The 21,323-nt window shown below is 41.4% G+C and overlaps 2 protein-coding genes across 4 annotated transcripts; both read left to right on the top strand.

Moving 5' to 3' along the window:
• Positions 1 to 4,127: 4,127 nt before the first annotated feature.
• LOC139557184 (uncharacterized) lies at positions 4,128 to 10,070 on the top strand. Of its 3 annotated transcripts, none has more exons than XM_071371648.1 (4): positions 4,128 to 4,285; positions 4,944 to 5,570; positions 5,797 to 5,979; positions 6,421 to 10,070. In XM_071371648.1, exons 2-4 carry the CDS (start codon positions 4,971 to 4,973, stop codon positions 7,048 to 7,050), a joined length of 1,413 nt encoding a protein of 470 aa, XP_071227749.1. In that variant the 5' UTR covers positions 4,128 to 4,285; positions 4,944 to 4,970; the 3' UTR covers positions 7,051 to 10,070. The 3 variants fall into 3 exon arrangements, with proteins under 3 accessions (XP_071227749.1, XP_071227751.1, XP_071227750.1); XM_071371650.1 differs by having other exon boundaries at positions 4,154 to 4,594; XM_071371649.1 differs by lacking the exon at positions 4,128 to 4,285 and having other exon boundaries at positions 4,606 to 5,570.
• A 141-nt stretch (positions 10,071 to 10,211) lies between these two features.
• LOC139557185 (insulin-like growth factor 1) lies at positions 10,212 to 20,619 on the top strand. The gene is made up of 4 exons (XM_071371651.1): positions 10,212 to 11,286; positions 12,859 to 13,003; positions 17,432 to 17,619; positions 18,267 to 20,619. Exons 1-4 carry the CDS (start codon positions 11,050 to 11,052, stop codon positions 18,519 to 18,521), a joined length of 825 nt encoding a protein of 274 aa, XP_071227752.1. The 5' UTR covers positions 10,212 to 11,049; the 3' UTR covers positions 18,522 to 20,619.
• Positions 20,620 to 21,323: the final 704 nt, after the last annotated feature.

Here is a 21,323-nt window from a genome sequence, read left to right as displayed (position 1 = left end):
ACCGTGGCCTGCCAATATAACTGCTAAACTGTTTGCTGACTGTACACTGTACTGTATGATTGTAGCAGGTTTACTAACGTGTTAGTTCTAGTAGCTATGTTGACTAGCTATGATGTTAGTTAATATGGTGACAATGATGTAGTCTGTGTGTAGCGGTTATGATATGAAGGTTTGGCTTGTAAAGTTTTTTTTGCCTGGTCACAGATAGCTCATGTGTTGTGCACTGAAGTCCACACGTGAAGGGAAAAGGTGAGAGGAGAAGAGCGCGTAGCTGCGAGAAGGAATTCTACAACAAGTAAAATGATCATGCTGTTTGTATGTGACTGCTATGAAAGTTTATTTTTTATTTAACGTTTATTTAACTAGCCAAGTCAGTTAAGAACAAATTCTTATTTACAATGACGGCCTACCAAAAGGCAAAAGGCCTCCTGCGGGGATGGGGGCTGGGATTCAAATAATAAATATAGGACAAAACATACATCACGACATGAGAGACAACACTACATAAAGAGAGACCTAAGAAAACAACATAGCATGGCAGCAACACATGACAACACAGCATGGTAGCAACACAACATGACAACTACATGGTAACAACACAACATGGCAGCAGCACAAAACAGGGTACAAACATTATTGGGCACAGAACAGCACAAAGGGCAAGAAGGTAGAGACAACAATACATCACGTAAAGCAGCCACAACTGTCAGTAAGAGTGTCCATGATTGAGTCTTTGAATGAAGAGATTGAGATAAAACTATCCAGTTTGAGTGTTTATTGCAGCTCGTTCCAGCTGCTAGCTGCAGCGAACTGAAAAGACTAGCGACCCAGGGATGTGTGTGCTTTGGGGACCTTTAACAGAATGTGACTGGCAGAACAAGTGTTGTATGTGGAGGATGAGGGCTGCAGTAGATATCTCAGATGGGGGGAGTGAGGCCTTAAGAGAGTTTTATAAATAAGCGTCAACCAGTGGGTCTTGCGACGAGTATACAGAGATGACCAGTTTACAGAAGAGTATAGAGTGCAGTGATGTGTCCTATAAGGAGCATTGGTGGCAAATCTGATGGCCGAATGGTAAAGAACATCTAGCCATTCGAGAGCACCCTTACCTACCGATCTATAAACTACGTCTCCATAATCTACCATGGGTAGGGTGGTCATCTGTATCAGGGTAAGTTTGGTGGGAGATGAGAACATATTGGACGGGCAAAGAGGCATGGCTGAGTCAAATAGGAATCCTGACTTAATTTTTGTGGTGATTAAAAAGCTCAGCCATGTTCTTCGTGTCAGTAACAACCACATCATAAACTTTAAGGGACATGGGCAGCTGTGAGGAGGAGGGTTTATTCTCCAGGTCTTTAACCGTTTTCCAGAACTTCTTGGGGTTGCTACAAGTGAAATGTGTTTGCATGTGATCAGGTGTTGGAATTCATTCCGCCGATTCTGTTAAACATTTTCTTAAATGGAACGAAACTGGGATAAAACTACCTGAATTTGTCCAATAGAAACTCTCGTTTTTAACTGGTGGACTAATGATTACACCCTAGATCAGCTAGCTGCAGGCAAGAGTGTGCAAGGCAGTATTGAATGTGTCACTGTCACCTTGATTACTGTAATTTTTCCTCGACCTGTGCACCTACATTGTAAACTTTAATTTATAGGCTAGGTTGTAGCAACCTCATGATAGGTATCGGGAAAATTTGAGTATCATGTAGTAGCCTAAACCTATCGCAGTTACATTGAGATGGGTGAATGAATATGGAATATGAACGACAGTCATGCAATATGCTAAAATAGAAATGAGGCCATGCTCATAAAAAAAAAAGTTGGCGTCCCTCATCTTAAACGTCACTGATCAGTGAGTTTTAGGCTTTTCTTTTAGGATATTTACAGAAAAAGAAGTCCTGGATGCTTTGCTAGCAATAGACAACAAGAAATCCACAGGGGCCGACCAATTGCATCCTGGTCTGCTTAAGTGTGCAGCGCCCATCATTGTTGGCTCAATAATTCACATGTTTTATTTAACATTGTTATCAGGAAATAATCCAACATTAGGGAAATAGGCTTTTGTGGTGCCACTCCATAAAGGTGGGGATAGTAGTGATCTTATCCCCCCATTTCAAGACTTCCTTGTGTAGCTAAGATTCTTGAATCCTTGGTAAATGTACAGCTTTGCTCTTTTTTTATCTGAGAAATGTATTTTGAATATAAATCAATCAGGGTTTAAGCCTGGGCATAGTATTATTACAACAACCACTTTAGTTGTTTATGAGCTTGTCAATGCTTTAGACACTAATATAAAATGTGCTGCTTTGTTTGTGTACATGTCAAAAGCGTTTGATACTGTTGATCATGCTATTTTATTGAATAAGTTGTCCTCGATAGGCCTGAGCTCTGAGCCTGTTCTTGGTTTCATGATTATCTTAGTAACAGAACTCAGGCTATCGTGATGGATGGAGTTAAATCTGAATTTCTTGAAGTGCATAAAGGTGTACCAATGAGGTCGATTTTGGGACCTGTTCTCGTCACTATTTATATAACCACCATTGGTCAATCAGTAAAAAATTGTGAACTTCATCTAAATGTGGATGATCCTATTATGTATGCTATTTCCCCGACTGTTGATCTCGCTGTGTCAAAACTACAGTCAAATTTTATAGCTATACTACTGGTAAAAAGTTTTAGTCTTTATTTTCACTATTTTCTACATTGTAGAAAAATGGTGAAGACATCAAAACTATGAAATAACACATATGGAATCATGTAGTAACCAAAAAAGTGTTAGACAAATCAAAATATATTTTATATTTGAGATTCTTCAAAGTAGCCACCCTTTGCCTTGATGCCAGCTTTGCACACTCTTGGCATTCTCTCAACCAGCTTCATGAGTAATGCTTTTCCAACAGTCTTGAAGGAGTTCCCACATATGCTGAGCACTTTTATTAAAAATAAAAAACTGAAATATTACATTTACATAAGTATTCAGACCCTTTGCTCAGTACTTTGAAGCACCTTTGGCAGTGATTACAGCCTCGAGTCTTCTTGTGTATGATGCTACAAGCTTGGCACACCTGTATTTGGGGAGTTTCTCCCATTCTTCTCTGCAGATCCTCTCAAGCTCTGGCATGTTGGATGGGGAGCATTGCTGCACGGCTATTTTCGGGCCTCTCAAGAGATGTTCAATCGGGTTCAAGTCCGGGCTCTGGTGGACCACTCAAGGACATTCAGAGACTTGTCCCGAAGCCACTCCTGCGTTGTCTTGACTGTGTGCACCAGTCTGAGGTCCTGAGCGCTCTAGAGCAGGTTTTCATCAAGGATCTCTCTGTAGTTCGCTCCGTTCATCTTTCCCTCGACCCTGACTAGTTTCCCAGTCCCTGCCGCTGAAAAACATCCCCACAGCATGATGCTGCCACCACCATGCTTCACCGTAGGGATGGTGCCAGGGTTCCTTCAGATGTGACGCTTGGCATTCAGGCCAAAGAGTTCAATTTTCATCAGACCAGAGAATCTTGTTACACATGGTCTGAGAGTCTTTAGGTGCCTTTTAGCAAACTCCAAGCAAGCTGTCATGTGCTTTTTACTGAGGAGTGGCTTCCACCCACATGCAGGAATTGCGGGCCACAATTGCACCTTCTCTGCTGGCTTCCCTTGTATTTAATGTTATGGACAGCAACAATGTCATACTCTTTTTGACCAGACAGCATCAGATAGATACACCACACATACTGAGACAGAGGGGTGCTGTTTCGCTCGCTTGGATGCTTTCTCCAGTGAGATACATTCAGCCTCTTGCAAATTGAAGAAACATTCTGAAACACAGAGAGACTAAAGCAAACATTTTTTGGGAAGTCTGGCTTCTTCCCTTGGCATCCATGAATACACACCACTGATAATTAATATACTGTAGGCCTACAGTTTGCCATACAATGTGTGACTATTTTTTGAAGACCTTTAAAAAACATGACCCGGAAGTGATTCTTTACTGACGCTAGTTTCACACAGGTTTGTTTGTAACGATTTGATTTATACAGTTCGATATACACAATACATAATTCACTGTGCACATTTTTCATAATTTTCGCCGTAATTGTTCATTTACAAAGTACACAGGACGGGACTGAAGGAGTGCAAAAATCTGTGACCCGGAAGTACATTGTTACCCTTGCCTGTGTGACTAAAATGCTGGAAACATTTTAGGTACCTCTTGTTCGTTTTTTAAAGTTTAGTCAGGCTTCTGCTTAGCTAACCATTTGATTTGTTTTTATCGGGTCCACGCTAAGCTCAGGTAATATGCAAAACAACTATAAACTACTGGCTATTTTATTGTCACCTAGCTAACTACTGTAGTTAGCAGGTGCGTCGCATTATAAATAGTTTGCATAACTAACAGTTAGCTACGCAATGAATCAACTAGCTACAGCTGAGCTGGCTGTAGTGCATCAACTATCAAGTCGTTTTTATTCGTGTACATTTATGCCACGTTCACATGCTAGTCTGAACTAGGAAACTCGGAAATGTCCGACTACTAATTAATGTGAACGCGGCATATATTAATTGACGCGCTTTCTCTAAACATTAACACGCATCGCTTATTGTAAGTTTTTGGAAACATACGTAGTACAATGATTGCTTGTTTTGTCACATATACTGAAATTAGGCAGACTTAGAATTTTAGCAACCATGAAATGGAGGAGCGGTTTCTGTATGTTGCACCTTTAATGGTAAAGTCAATCTCAGGAACTAGCCAGAAATATGCATACCATCAAATAGTGGATCATAAAACATAAACAATGGAGCAAATCCCTTGATTACATTTTCACATGGCTACTTGGCTACTATGGGTTATAATATTTGCACCTATTTCAGTCCAAGTTGAGCACTGCCAATAACTGTATGCAATGTTCTACTATATGCGGCATAAGTGTAAACCATCTTTGCTATAGCTTTCAGCCAGCTGTAGACGTGGAAAGATGCAGGGCATAGACATCCTGGAGAACTTTGAGATCTACATCCCCAAAGAGGCAGAGGTGAAAATCACCTCTATTCAGACTCTGCCAACCTCCATCTTGAGAAGGATGGGGGTGCCCCGCTCTCAGGGTGAGAGTGCAAAGAGAGGGTCCTCGCCTTTGGCCATGTGGATCTCGCCAGTGGTCATCCGAGAGAGAGGCTGTTCACCGACCAGCCCCACAGTGGACACTGCCAAGATTAACCTGGCCTCACTGGTGACCACAGAACCCAAGGCAGCTCAGGGTCCCTTCTTGATGCCATTCGTCTCCTCCAGCGGCACGGCCTTCAATGTCCTCAGGAAGTTCTTGCCCTCCAGACAGAACTTCCAGCAGGGTACTGCCACCCAGATTGAACCCATCCCCCATGGCCTGCCCTCTGTCCCCCACCAGGATGCCATCATCATCCACAAGGGGAGGATCTTCCTGTCAATCAAGAAAGCAAAGACTGTCAGAGGAAAGAGGCAGCACAGCCCTGACCTGGATAACTCGTTGTCTTCCGAGGCCCCTCAGACCACACAGCGAAAACTGATCTTCCTCTCACCTGCCAGGAAGAGCCAGAAGAAGGTAAGGCCCTGCCATCTCCTTCTATCCTTACTGTTGCTCCCTCCTGACTGTACCCCATGCTCTTGAGAAATGTCTGTTTATGTATGTTAATATGAGACTTGAAACTGTTTGTGATATCAACATGATCAACTTGCTTGAAACTAGACGTCCTTGTGAGGTGTATATTTTTACAGAAAGCTGAATTCCTGTATTTTGTCTTCCCCACCCCCTTGTCTTACCACCTCAGTCCTGCCCCGCATCTCCAAAGCCGTCTCCTAAAAAGCCCCAGGGGAAGTGGGCATTGCTGCAGAGGTTCGGCCTGACCCACCAAGTCCAGGTGAAGTTGTCCAGAATCCCCCAGGGGGACATTGAGCCACAGCAGACTGCCGAACAGGGTCACTCAGCGGAAGAGGATCATAACACAGAGCAAGTGGGTACTATTGTCTCAGCTGTGCCATAGCATGTCAATACCAGATGTGTATGTGATATGAATCTCCTTGGCACTGCATTATTTCTTTTGCTGATCAATTAATATCTTATAACTTGGCAGATAAATAATTTGAAAATGGACAACCTATTTCCACCTTGTGGTATGTGTGCTGTAGTTAATAAAGACTAGGTTGAGATGAATATATGCTGATGATAAACCTCAAAGGTAGTCAGTCACTTATCAGCTATTTAGCTATTTTTGTTGTTGCTTTTTTAGCCTGTTAGTAAAGTTTCCAGGGAGCTGTCCTTTAACACACATGTACAATTATACAATTCTCACACCTCTCATAGAGAACAAGAAAACTGGTCTAAGTCAAACATTTGAATCCTGTCTCTACCTATTATTATTATTATTATTAATAAATTTTTTCCCCCACCATAGGATCAAGTCATACGGAAGTTATTGAACGCCAACAGGTTGTTAAAGGAGACACCTGGCAGATGTCCTGAACAGGAGATGGAGTTGGTGACTCAAGAGGAAGACAAGCCTTTGAATGAGGAGACCCAAGAATCATTATCAAAGACAGCAAATCGGCACCCTTGCTCAAGCGAAGGCTTTCAGGGCAGAGGTGGGATTACCAGTGAGACAGATGATGATGCTCAGGAGGAGGAGGAGCCTGAGGAAGAGGGATGTCACAATTTGGGTAGTGTCAAACAACGACGAGTTGAAGACAAAGGTAAGAGTGGGGCAGAGGGCCAAGCCACCAATGGGGATGAGTCTGAGGTGGAAGATCTCTCTGTTACGGCTGTTGCTTTGAGTGACAGCTCACCTCCACCAGAGGCCCTGAATGCAGACCAAAGCAGTGATACGGTTATGCAAGTTGACTTCACGGGGGACAGTGTTCAGAGTTGGACGGCGGAGTGCCCAATCATACCCGCTCTAGCCCCCACCCCCAAAGAGCACCATGGTTTTGACTTTGAGCATTCGGCCCGTGAGGAGAGGATCAACCGTATCAGGGCCAAACTGAGAGAGAGAGAGGCTGCCCTCAACAACCTACGCTCTCCAAGTTGACTGTCTCCAAAGTGGGAAACCGTTATTTCTAAGGGCCCTCACAGGTGTTGAATGGCATGAATGATTATTCCACACACTTTCATTTAAGCGCTGCTAGAACATCCATTCTGTAACTGGTAAAGTATTATTATTATTTGATTTTTTTTTGGAACCCATAAACTTCTCCACTCCTTATCTTTCAAGACCTGTGATCCATCATCTTATGATGGGCACAAAAAAAATACGTTAGAAATAACTCAAATCTAAATTCTATAATTTTATTAGAAAATTCAGAAGGACTTTTTACTTTTCGTTTGATTATATCTGATGTGAAAACAGCGTTTGTTTGATCAAACTTGCCCAGCTATCGAATTTGAAGATTAGTTATTAGAATTGCAGTTATTCTTTTAGGGCACGATTCAGACTTTTTTTTACACGTTTTGATTTTGCGCACATCTCAGTTGTTGGTGTTCAGAATTGATGGGCTTTGCAGGTGTGGCTCCCTTGCACTCACTGAATAAATATAATTAAAATACTGAAAACCCTCCCACTTGCTGGCCAACAGATTTTCTTGTTGAGGATTCATTTAAATACTGTGTACCTTTTTAAAGCTACAATATGTACATTTTTGACCAGACCAAATTCTCATAGAAATTTGTTTTATAGATCTGTCATTCTCATTGAAAGTAAGTCTAAGAAGCAGTTCTGTGCACCATTTCTATGCTTCCCGTTCGTAAGTTTAGATTTTGCGTCTTTCGGTTTTGTACACCAGATTCAAACAGCTGAGAGCTGGTTTAGATGGTACAATAATTCTCTACACCAAACATTGCTTGTTTTGTCACAATCTGAAATAAGGCAAACTTCGAATTTTAGCAACCAGAAAATGGCAGAGCAGTTTCTGAATATTGCACCTTTAATTCAAATTTTCTCGACATACTCATTAGAATATATTGAGAGAACGAGATCAGAATAGGGATCAATGAAAGACACAAATACTGCGTTGTCTTGTCTGTGTGCTTAGGGTTGTTGTGCTGTTGGAAGGGGAACCTTTGCCACAGTGTGAGGTCCTGAGCGCTCTTTAGCAGGTTTTCATCAATGTTCTTTCTGTACTTTGCTCTGTTCATCTTTCACTTGATCCTGACTAGTCTCCCAGTTCCTGCCACTGAAAAACATCCCCACATCATGATGCTGCCACCACCATTCTGCACAGTAGGGATGGTGCCAGGTTTCCTCCAGACGTGACGCTTGGCATTCAGACTAAATAGTTCAAGCTTGGTTTCATCAAACCAGAGAATCTTGTTTCTCATGGTTTGAGAGTCTTCAGGTGCTTTTTGGCAAACTCCAAGCGGGCTGTCATGTGCTTTTTTTACTGAGGAGTGGCTTCCGTTTGGCCACTCTACCATAAAGGCCTGATTGGTCGAGAGCTGTATAGATGGCTCTCCTTCTGGAAGGCTCTTCCCATCTCCACAGAGGAGCTCTGTCAGTGACCATCGGGTTCTTGATCACCAACCTGAGCAAGGCCCTTCTCCCCCGATTGCTCAGTTTGGCCAGGCGACCAACTCTACGAAGAGTCTTGGTGGTTCCAAACTTCTTCCATTTAAGAATGATGGAGGTCCCCTTCAATGTTGCAGACATTTTTTGATATCCTTCCCCAGATCTGTGCCTTGACACGATCCTGTCTCGGAGCTCTACGGAAAATTCCTTTGACTTCATGGCTTGGATTTTGCTCTGAAATGCACTGTCAACGGTGGGACCTTTATAAAGACAGGTGTGTACCTTTCCAAATCCAACTTACCACAGGTGGACTCCAATCAAGTTATAGAAACATCTCAGGGATGATCAATGAGCACAATTTCAAATCTCATAGCAAAGGGTCTGCAAAGTGATAGTTATGTATGTGGGTATTACTAACAGTGGCTAATATTTAATCCAATAACAATTGTCAAAACAAACAACTGAAAAGTCAGGGCATATAATTGAAACATTCTAGAGTGCATAAATCATCTCGGTAGGTTCGGAGTTACTGTCAGTGTGCACAGGTTACCATAGGCTACAGCCTCGGCTTGAATCTCCAAATTTCAGCCCTCAAATGATGAAGCCATAGGCCTACAATTACAATTCTGAATAACATCACTGCTGTTTATACTTCATTTTGGAAATACCTAACAAGTTGACATGCTTTTCAGTTTGCTGAAATATGACTGGTTTCACATTTTGTCTCCAGTGATCATAAGGTAAAATGTATTTAAGCAATTAAATCATATTTACAGTCCCCTTATCCAAATGGATTACTCATTTACCTAGCTCTTATCAATGTATAAATGACAGTGCATGGAGATTAGTGTTATTTTTATTGGGGGGGGGGGAATAATTAGCTTTTCCACTTAGAACTGACAGGTTGCTCGACCATCACAGTTTCCTCTTGAGTCAAGGTGGTGGAATTATGAGGGAATTCAGTCAAGTTCAGAATACAGCGTACCTGTAAGACACACCTCCACCTCACCTTCATTTCTTTGATCTCCACATCAAATGCTTACCTTAGCTGGCACTGGCATTTCCCCTAGCACAAGTTCAAGGTCAGAATACGCATAGAGAGAAGTGCCTAAAAACTGAATAAAGTTCCATTCACGCGTGTGTAACTCGGGTCTGAATTCTCCCTTTAGAAAAACAATTAGTTATTTTTATTTTTTTTACATTTTGAACATTGTCACTCACTTGTGTTAAAAGTACAAGTTGTATCCTATTCTCCCCCCAGTTGGAACAGTATTTATACTGCGGGTTGAATATTTTTTGTTTTCAAGATGTTTGTTAGATGATACTACATAAGTTATTACTAGATGCTGAAAATGAGTCCCTCTCAAGTTGTTACATTTATAAGTGGAGGAATCATTCAGGAAGCACAACACCCAGGTCGCCACCTGTGGCAGCAAAGTCTTACTGTGATAGACTAGTCAATGGGAAGTTTGAGTTCTGCCAAATAACTTTTGTTTTGTGTCGTCTCATAACATCGACCTTGTGCAATAAAGCAACCAATGTTTGTACGAAGGCATTTTGTTATTTTTTTGGTTTTGTGTATCACACACGATCTGCATTTCCTCACCAGTAACATCTCTCCTGAACGCCACGTGCTATGTGTTCACTCTTACTCCCAGACAGTGTGCTGTAATGACGAACATACAGTGTTGTCAGTTTACTATTTGGACGGTTGCCCATAAGGGCTATGGGTCGAAAGTCATGACAGCAGTCAATGGGGTCGTAATTTTTTGGGCTGTTGTGTGACGGAGAATATCCCTGGAACTTCTCAGGAACCACATTTATATGTGACAATCCTCTGAGTTGCACAGCTTGACAGTAAAAAGGAAGACCTGGTTCGACTCAAATGATGGCAGTGGTGAACATACAATGTAATGTAAGTCCATCTCTTTCTCTTGTAACACCAAATTTGGCCCTTGAGGCCAGCCGCTTCTATTGGGCTTTTAATCAGCAAATTTAGACTTGGGATACCAGGGTCATGTTCGGTATGGCCCACTGAATCAAACGATTCTGTCTGGCAATGGGAAAATAGAACTTTAGGTAGTACCTCGTTTTCAAAGCGTTTTCTCCTACTGAACATGGCCAGATGTGTGGACTCTGGCCAATTAACTAATAGAGTAAAATAAGACACGGGCTGGATTCAATCCATATCGCCAAAGATCTGCATTAAAATGTGAAGGTAATTAACGATGTGGCGTGAATGCAGTCTCCGAGACCATGGGAACATTGCCTTTTTAAAACTGGATAGTGGATCTTCAGCGCTGCAAATTGAATAGAGCCATCCCTTAGTGTCTTATACTTTTCTCTAATCAATTATAGTGTGCAAAGTAAAGGCTTACCTTGGCCTATACAGTGTAACAGTCATTGTAAGTACTGGAGGTCATCCTAGGTTACAGTATTTTACAACCTGCAAAACCTTTTCAATTACCCTGGTCCCAGATTTGATCTGATCTTGTTTGGCATGACAATGAGAGGCAGGAAGTTGGCATGATAGTACTTTTGATTTGTACACGATCCAATAGATTACAGCCTTTCTCTTTCGGCCAGGGAGGATGCCTAGAATGGAGGGAGGGAGCTACTGGTCCTTCCCCCTCTGGTTGTGAGTATAAGACTGCAGCTCCAAGGCCTTACTGCCTCTACGCCTGGACAGACAGACCGACAGACAAGATGCACTCCTCTGAGCCCTCACTACACTGGTCGTCTGCCAGAGGATGCACACTGAAGGTATGTACGGTCACCCAGGAGAACATTGAACTAATTCTGGAACAGTGGTTATTGACATTTATTTGTACTGTGAAGTTTTACCAGGTTTCAGGAGGTTGGATTTGGAGATAGTCTATTGAGCATGCTTTAGTCCAGGAATAGATTTATGCTAATCTGTCCGGGAAACCGGCCCAAAGTAGAAGTTGCATCAAGCTATTGGTCCCTAGTGACCCACTTTTCTTTACAGATATTGAGAACAGTTTTTAGTTTACAAACAACAGTGTAATATGCATGCTCTTATGTGGAGTTGTGGCTTTGCAGAAATTGAAATGTGATATTTTCACTGCATAGCATTTAAATATCCACCTACATGGTGGCAAATTTAGGGATGCACAGTTTAGCAAGTTCACATGATGCATCTTTGGCTGTGTGGGATGCAGTGAAATGTTATCTACCCAGTGCTTTTGAGGCTGCAAAGTGTTGTATTTGTCTAAATGTCATGAGCTGGAGGCCCTTCACCTCCAGCTCATGACATTCCTATCAGCAGACTGCACCATAGAAATATAATATATTTATGTTCTGCACTGCAACTCTCATTTGCCCAGTGGGTTCATTCAGTTGTTGTATTGCAATAATATAACCTGCATGGACAATTTTGACATCAGTGCAGCTCAAAATTAGTAGGTGCTTCTTGTCACCCTTAATAATGTACTTTCTATGAGCGTTGTATACACTTCATTATGATGCCATATCTAATCTACATGCATATTTGCTGCTTTTTCTGCAAGGAAGAACTTGGTATTGAAGGAGCAATTATGTCCTCAGTTGTAAAGCATCAGAGGATTGGAATACAATGTCTACTTTTGGGTCCTTGAGATGTACATGTGAATGAAGTGTACAGGTGTAATGTAGGCCTCAGTAGAAACGGAGCATTCTCCTTTCTACGGTATCTTTCTAGAGGGGAGGGCAGAGTAGCCTTGCCAGAGTGACAGAAAGAGCGTGGGAGGAGGTGGTTGTATTTTAAGGCTGCTATCATCCATAATTCTATCCTAGCTGAATTATGAATCTTTATTTTGTAACTCGCTGTACTAAAACAAGCATCAAGGTTAATACGGGGTAACCGCTATGTGCTCTTTGCTTGATAAGGATTTTTTGTTGTAATGTTTGTTGCCCTGCGTTGGTTTGTAATAGCTGTTTTGAAAGTGTGCATGGAGACTCTCCCCCTACTTTATGTTGGGTTGAATGTCTTTGTCTTGAATATTTATGATGATGAGTTTCCTTGCTTATCAACTAAATAGTAGTCTATAATTACTGACTCCCAAGTGTTAAGCTTTATTACAGTGAAACTTATAAACAGCAAATAAATTATTATTTTTAGGTTTTATGCCAACTTTTGTTTGCCACAATTGTTGTGGAAATGTATGATTTAAGCCTACGCTAAAACATGTTTTATCGTCAACTCAATAGAGCCTAATGTTTTTGAATGTGTTAATGTGCTGGTGTTAATAATGTAGTGGCAGCTTGGACAAGACCGTTGTGCTCAGTCAGATGAGTGGTGCTAGATATTGATTATTAAAGTGTATTCTTTCTTAGGTGCTATGTTGGCGGAGCGTTGGTGTGCTGTACTCCATCTTGTGCCTTGCAGCTCTACCAGACCATGCAGAGTCAAGAGCACGCTGTGGATCTGAACTTGTTGCCCACCTAGAGTTTGTGTGCGGAGACCGTGGATTTTACAGAGGTAAGGTTCCCTGTTGTCACCTTTTGTGCTGCTACTTGCCATTTAATGTCCCGCTGTTTAGATAGATGCTCCCTCTTTCTGTCAGAGAAACACCACATGGTCACTGAATCCCACTGCTGACACCAGTGTTACAACTCAATGTTCAATGCTCAGAAGAAAACGTATACTGGGACATTTCTTACAGGCAAATAGCCATTCATTTGAAGGGGGAAAAAGAATCCCATGCTGAGACTTTAGCAGTATGACCAGACATACTATCCATAAGCCCTCTCACCTAATCACCTTTACCCTTATTCCACCAAGGCCACTTTCACAGCCTGATATCATGTTTCTTTCTCATCCAACAAGATGACAGAGTGCTTAGAAGAACATTTTGCCAACATTAGAGCGATAGCCGTAGCTATAACAATAAATAATACAACTGATTATGTGCAATTTTATGTAAAGGGAAGTGTATTAAACAGGGAAAAAAGCATAGAGAACTGCAGTAGGGGAGAGTGGGGTAAGTTGAGCCATGCTGGTTTCTAGGAAATCATACACAAAATGTATCATTTGACCAAATATTTAGGAAGGCGTCATCATTTTATGTAGTCTCTGAAGGAAGAAACATATTTTTTTCAAGTCAAATTAATTGACTTGCTTGTATCTACACCAAAGTAGATCATTTTAAGATTGTTCTATACATCAAACGGGGTCTCTAAGCTTCAATATGAGGTCCTACACCTAGCAAGAAAGTGCATCCTTCTACTGTATACTGAACAAATATTTCAAAGAGTTTGCTGAGTTAGTTCATAAGGAAATCAGTCAATTTAAATTCATATGGATTTCACATCACTGGGCAGGGTGCAGCCATGGGTGGGCCTGGGAAGGCATTAGCCCACCACTTGGGAGCCAGGCTCAGCCAGGCCCTGCCAATCAGAATGAGTTTTTCTTTATTGCAGACAGAAATACTCTTCAGCAACCCCCCACTCCCCTCAGACAATCCCGCAGGTGAAGAAGCTGGATGTGGATGTCCTGGGCAGGCATGGTTACACGTGGTCTGTGGTTGTGAGGCCGGTTGGACGTACTGCCAAATTTTCTAAAACGATGGAGGCTGCTTATAATAGATGATAAATTAACACTTAATTCTCTGGCAACAGCTCTGGTGGATATTCCTGCAGTCAGCATGCCAATTGTATGCTCCCTCAACTTGAGACATCTGTGGCGTTGTGACAACTGCACATTTTAGTGGCCTATTATTGTCCCCATGTGTAATGATCATGCTGTGATATGCCACACCTGTCAGATGGATAGATTTATCTTGAAAACGATAAAATGCTCACTAACAGGGATGTAAACAAATTTGTGCTCAACATTTTAGAGAAATAAGCTGTTGGTGCGTACGGAAAATGTCTTATATTTCAGCTAATTTCTTCTATTCATTTTTGTCTCACATGATCTGTTCAGCTTTCCTGTGTCCTGCTCCCAGAGATTAACCGAGTGCTATTCACCAAGCATGGGTTGATTCACTCACATGTGAGGCCCATCCTATTGAAGTTTGAACTAGCCCTGATGTCACTATTTAGACTTTGAGACCAGGGTTGCCAGGTATAGCTGAAATGTCTAGTCCAATGACGTCTGAAAACCCGCACACAAGGCCTGAAAACAAGCCCCCCAAAAATGTTTGCAGCAATAGTTGCCACATTTATCCAATAAACCCTTTTTCCATAATGTTATAGAGCGAATTAAGGAATGATGTAATTTTTAACGCCATAGGCTAAGAAAAATATATATATTTCCCATCAAAATAACAATTCTTGCGAGTTTAATGTCGCAAGAAAACATAAATAACCGAATTAAACTCTCCAGATAAATTGACATCCATTGATAGAAAATTAACTTGTTTTGACTGCAATGATTAAGCAATAGGATTTGTAGGACATAACCCTTAGTCGTGGTATATTGGCCATATGCCACAAAGAACAGCCCTTAGCTGTGGTATATTGGCCCCTGAGTTGCCTTATTGCTATTATAAACTGGCTACCAATGTAATTAGAACAGTAACAAGTATGTAATTATAAACTGGGTGGTTCGAGCCTTAAATGCTGATTGGCTGACAGCCGTGGTATATCAGACCGTATACCACGGGTATGACAAACATTTATTTTTACTGCTTATAAATACAATTACATACAAAAACATACTTTTTACTGTTCTAATTACGTTGGTAACGAGTACATTTTCTTTATGATTTTGTCAAATATATAAAGTATAGATGGCCAAAAAAAACTACTTACAGTTGAAGTCGGAAGATTACATACACCTTAGCCAAATACATTGAAACTATTTTTCACAATTTCTGACATTTAATCCTAGTAAAAAATTCCCTGTCTTAGGTCAGTTAGGATCACCACTTTATTTTAAGAATGTGAAATGTCAGAATAATAGTTGAGAGAATTATTTATTTATCACATTCCCAGTGGGTCAGAAGTTTACATACACTCAATTAGTATTTAGTAGCATTGCCTTTTAAATTGCTTAACTTGGGTCAAACGTTTCGGGTAGCCTTCCACAAGCTTCCCAAAATAAGTTGGGGGAATTTTGGCCCATTCCTCCTGACAGAGCTGGTGTAACTGAGTCAGGTTTGTAGGCCTCCTTGCTCCACACGCATTTTCAGTTCTGCCCACAAATTTTCTATAGGATTGAGGTCAGGGCTTTGTGATGGCCACTGCAATACCTTGACTTTGTTGTCCTTAAGCCATTTTGACACAACTTTGGAAGTATGCTTGGGTTCATTGTCCATTTGGAAGACCCATTTGCGACCAAGCTTTAACTTCCTGACTGATGTCTTGAGATGTTGCTTCAATATATCCACATCATTTTCCTGCCTCATGATGCCATCTTATTTTGTGAAGTGCACTAGTCCCTCCTGCAGCAAAGCACCCCCACAACATGATGTTGCCACCCCCGTGCTTCACGGTTGGGATGGTGTTCTTCGGCTTGCAAGCCTCCCCCTTTTTCCTCCAAACATTGCGATGGTTATTATGGCCAAACAGCTCTATTTTTGTTTCATTTCTCCAAAAAGTACGATCTTTGTCCCCATGTGCAGTTGCAAACCGTTGTCTGGCTTTTTTATGTCGGTTTTGGAGTAGTGGTTTCTTCCTTGCTGAGCGGCCTTTCAGGTTATGTTGATATAGGACTCGTTTTACTGTGGATATAGATACTTTTGTACGTGTTTCACCCAGCATCTTCACAAGGTCCTTTGCTGTTGTTCTGGGATTGATTTGCACTTTTCGCACCAAAGTACGTTCATCTCTAGGAGACAGAACGCATCTCCTTCCTGAGCGGTATGGCGGCTGCGTGGTCCCATGATGTTTACTTGTGTACTATTGTTTGTACAGATCAACGTGGTACCTTCAGGCGTTTGGAAATTGCTCCCAAGGATGAACTAGACTTGTGGAGGTCTACAATTTTTTTTCTGAGGTCTTGGCTGATTTCTTTTGATTTTCTCATGATGTCAAGCGAAGAGGTGCTGACTTTAAAGGTAGGCCTTGAAATACATCCACAGGTACACCTCCAATTGACTCAAATGATGTCAATTAGCTTATCAGAAGTTTCTAAAGCCATGACATAATTTTCTGGAATTTTCTAAGCTGTTTAAAGGCACAGTCAACTTAGTGTATGTAAACTTCTGACCCACTGGAATTGTGATACAGTGAATTATACGTTAAATAATCTGTCAAACAATTGTTGGAAAAATTACTTGTCATGCTCAAAGTAGATGTCCTAACCGACTTGCTAAAACTATAGTTTGTTAACAAGAAATTTGTGGAGTGGTTGAAAAACGAGTTTTGATGACTCCAACCCAAGTGTATGTAAACTTCTGACTTCAACTGTAAGTACTTTTAAAAATATTTGTACTGAAGTACTTCATGCTACTGCTAATTGGTCAATGGAGTTAGTACTTCATATCATCAAGACCATTCATATTGCATGCTACATATTTCAAGTGTACTCAAACATATATTTATCTTATTTGTCTTTGGGAGCTAATGTTAGTTCCTCTTAACACACTGACAGCAGATCACGATTTCATGGTAGGCTGTGTTTAAATTTTAGATAGAAGCAGGCCATTGGCTGCCTTCATCACGAGGGGTATATACGGGAGTTCTGATTGGTTCCAAGTTTAACAGTTTGCACATTTGCCTGAGCAGACAGTTGAAATATACTTTTTCTGGGGAAATTTGCAAGAGTTGAAGGTGCCAAAAAACTTAAAGTAATTATAATAATATTTAATTGTCATGTACAAAACAACAGCTGCTCCCTCGACGTATATTGATCAACTTCCTGATTTTTCAGCTTCAGCCCACCACCTGCTAGATGTGTATGCAACTCTTCAAGACAGTGCAGTGTTTCACGATCTGATCCAAATACTTTCTCTTGTTACAGCACCGAACGGACTTCGGTCCACCCGAGGGAATGGTCCTCGCCTCAGAGGGAATGGGACTCGGATGAGAGGGAAGGGAATTGTGGAGCAGTGTTGCTTAAAGGCCTGCGACCTGCAGCATTTGGAGAGCTACTGCGCAAAGCCAAAGCGGAGCCGACGACACGCTCCCCTCACGCCTCAGCAAGTTATGGTAAGAGACCTCACTTGGGTATCAACCAGTGGCGGATTTAGGTATAGGCGGCATCTTGCCCGGGGCAAAAAAAGTAGTAATGGTGTCATTTGCGCGATCGGTTTTCTATCGCTCATTTGCACATCACGTCAATGATATCATGTCACCGTGTGGGACTGTGGGTCAATTAACCTTGTCGGAGTGGGTGCCCTGATTCTAGTTTGTGAGCTAGGCAGGCTACTGCCTGAAAGGTCTCCCACTCAGAAGTACGAGATGGAGAGGGGGGCGGGGGTAGGTTGACCTCAGGTCTCCCCACTGGAAGACAGAGGTAGAGGAAGCGGTGGAATCTATCAAATAGCACAAGTCTTACTTTGTACAGTACTAATGCACGCCCAGGGTGCCATACAAGCTAGAACCGCCAATGGTATCATTCCCTTAGAAATGTTAAAAGTCAACCTCATTCTAAAGCTCTTACTTGGAAAGCCTTGGAATTGGTGTTTGAAAAGTTGAACACATCCAACCATCCGTCTAGCACATCCATAAAGTTGAACACATGCACACACATACTAGAGGGGACAGCACATCCACAGGGTGTGGCTACTATTTGAAACCAGTAGCTCCCTCAATCTTGAATGTTAAACAACCTGTATTTACTTTGTCATTTCTAGGAGGAGCAATTTCAGACTGTTTTTCGGAGGAGAATAATGAACCACTGGAAACTTGAGTCAAGTCATCATGAAGAGAGGCAGACCCACAGTGTGCATCATCAAAATACTGTGCATTATGGACACCGGAGACCTCAAAGGGTTAGTGCTGAGGGGAACACAGCAAAAACACCAGACAAGGATTCCCTCAGACTCAAGAAATCCCTTCAAAGCAGCAGCAACAACAACACGGCCATTGTGATCTTTGACCTTTTTTGAGTCCAGCATTTCAAGAAACTAAGATGAACAGTCTGAACTGGGCACAAAATATCTCTCAGATCTTTTTATTCTTGGCTGTGAGACTGACAAGTCAATCCAGTACACCCAATGCACTTTAAAACACTAGGCAGAGGAACTGAGAAAAATGATCTAGTTCTGCTTTGTCATGTTATAAATGAAACATTGATATTTTGGATATATAATAAATTATGCGTAAGTTGCAGGACTTGTGCTGGGATTGTTCTGTACCCCTGATATTCTTTAGCAGCATGCCAAATAGTGTACATTTGTTTCAATTCTTCTTGCATTCTAACAATAGCACAATTATGTGAATGCATTATAAGTAAAGGGGAAGAAGTTATCAAAAATAATTTACATTCCAGAAGTAGAAAGTATTTACAATAGAATTGTGGTATCATACCTAGAATAATTCAACCCAATCGGTAATTACAGTATATAGTTCCTTATGAAAGAAGCAAGTAATTCACAGGTTATTGTAATGACAATTTTACCATGTAAGCCAAATAGCCCCATAACATCAAAGATCCACCACCATATTTGACAGTAGGTATAGGGTTATTTTATGCTCATTGATTCTCATACATGTCAAACCCACCACTGGTGTGTGTGGCCAAATAGCTCTATTTTCACATCATACAACAAATGTAAACGCCTGGAGCATGCTAAACGGCACTTGGATTGGAACCAGTGCTTTGGTCAGATGACATGAAAATAGTGGTGGGTTTATCGTCGAAATGAGAACGCATGAGCAGAAATTTGACCCATACCTACTGTCAAATATGTTGGTGGATCTTTGATGTTTTGGGGCTATTTTGCTTCCACTGGTCCTGGGGCTCAACGGTATCATGAACTTTACCCAGGACATTTTTGCCAAAAACTTGGTTGCCTGTGCCAGGAGGCTGAAACTTGGCTGCAAATGGATCTTCCAGCAAGACCATGACCCCGAGCACACATCAAAATCCACAGAGAAATGGTTAATTGGCTGCAAAATCAACATTTTACAATGGCCATCTCATTCTCTGGACTTGAAACCAGTTGAAAATGTGTGGTTTGGATTGAAGAGGGTAGTCTATAAGCACAGATGAATATCAAGGATCTGGAAGGATTTTGTATGGAGGAATGGTCCAAGATCCCTCCCAATGTGTTCTCCAATCTCAAACATTTTAGATAAGGCTCAATGTCGTTATCCTCGCAAGGTGCGGTATTGAAAACGGGTGTCAATTTTTACCCCTAACTTTGAGAAAAATAAGTATTACTTGTTTAACAAAGTCTTTCTCTGAACAATTGTATTATAAAATTATGTAAATGTACAATATACAGTAGCTCAGTATTTAAATTATTTATTTTATACAATCATTTTTGCTCATCTTTTAAGGGTGTCAATCATTTCAGACCCCACTATATATCATAAATTAAAGCACCACCATTATATTTCATATTCATATGACTTATTTTGTATTGATAACCTCACTTTATACTAGTATCACCACAAGCACTGCAAATAGCAGCACTGGGTTCCAATTTAAACAGCATCAGTACACTTGATTTGCATTTTACCTGTATTTTGTCTCACCATGTCTTTCTTTGAATATGAATCGTATGTGCCTTATGTACAGGCCCCTTTGTGACTTGACTTACTATAATTATTTACTGTTGCCATGCCTCAGGCCAGAGCTAATGTTTATGAATGGAGACAATCTTTTTTTAAACTATTTATTACAATGTATCTGCTTTAAAGCCAAAGTGTTTATTGGATGAATGAAGAGAACCATTATGCTGCTATGTATTTGAATGCTTGTTTTTTTTTGTTACTTCTTTTACACCCCTTTTTCGCCCCAATTCCGTGGTATCCAATTGGTAGTCAGTCTTGTCTCATCGCTGCAACTCCCGTACGGACTCGGGAGAGGTGAAGGTCGAGAGCCGTGCGTCTCCCCGAAACAACCCGTCCAAGTCCCATTTGAGTGCTTGACGTATACAAAAAGTGTAGATTGCAATTTGTTCAACGCTTCTTGTTTTGTACATCGACTACGTTGTAAGTGTTCATAATATTTGATATAATACAATGTATGCCACCATATTTTTGTATTTGTGTCTTGTCATTTAAATCCTATTTGGTATAATTTGCCATAGGCTAGTACAATTCACAAGTTGCCACAATAACTACATTCATTATTAATCTTTCCATTACCTTCCTCCTGTCTGAAGGCTGCGCAGGGCAGCAAACTGTAATTTGCTACAGTCAAGAGCCCGACCCCCAGTAGAACTCCATTGTACCATAAACAACTCCAAATGATACTTTGAGTCAATTAGAATATAATCTCTGCAAGAAGCATCAATAATGGTGTCGAGTGGAATGTAGAGTAAATGTACAAAACAGGTTTCTAAGGATCACAGGCCACCACACAGACAAAGTTTAAATGTTTATAGAGTTTTTTACTTAAAATCTCAGAAGTACACAATCACAAACCAAAATCAAAGGTCTGTGCTGCTGGAGGAGTGTCCAGGATGGCCACAGCCAACTCCCGTCGGTTGCTCGTCAGCCGTTGGTTAGTTTCACTGTTGGTAGTTTGGCAGTCGCTCCCTGTCATCTGTTTTCATCAAGCGTCTATGGGACCCAGCTCATGGCCTGGTCCATGGCAGGGGGGAGAGGAAAACATGCATGACAAGGGAGCCATTCTGAACAGATGTATTCGACCACACTCACACGTTTGGTCCCCCTCTGGCTGCAAGGTCATTGGCGGCTGGGTGTGACATGGTCCCAGTGAAGTTTGTGGCGGAAGC

The sequence above is a fragment of the Salvelinus alpinus genome, chromosome 28 (assembly GCF_045679555.1).
Source record: "Salvelinus alpinus chromosome 28, SLU_Salpinus.1, whole genome shotgun sequence".
Classification (NCBI taxonomy): domain Eukaryota; kingdom Metazoa; phylum Chordata; class Actinopteri; order Salmoniformes; family Salmonidae; genus Salvelinus; species Salvelinus alpinus.
This window is presented reverse-complemented; position numbering and strand designations above follow the sequence as displayed.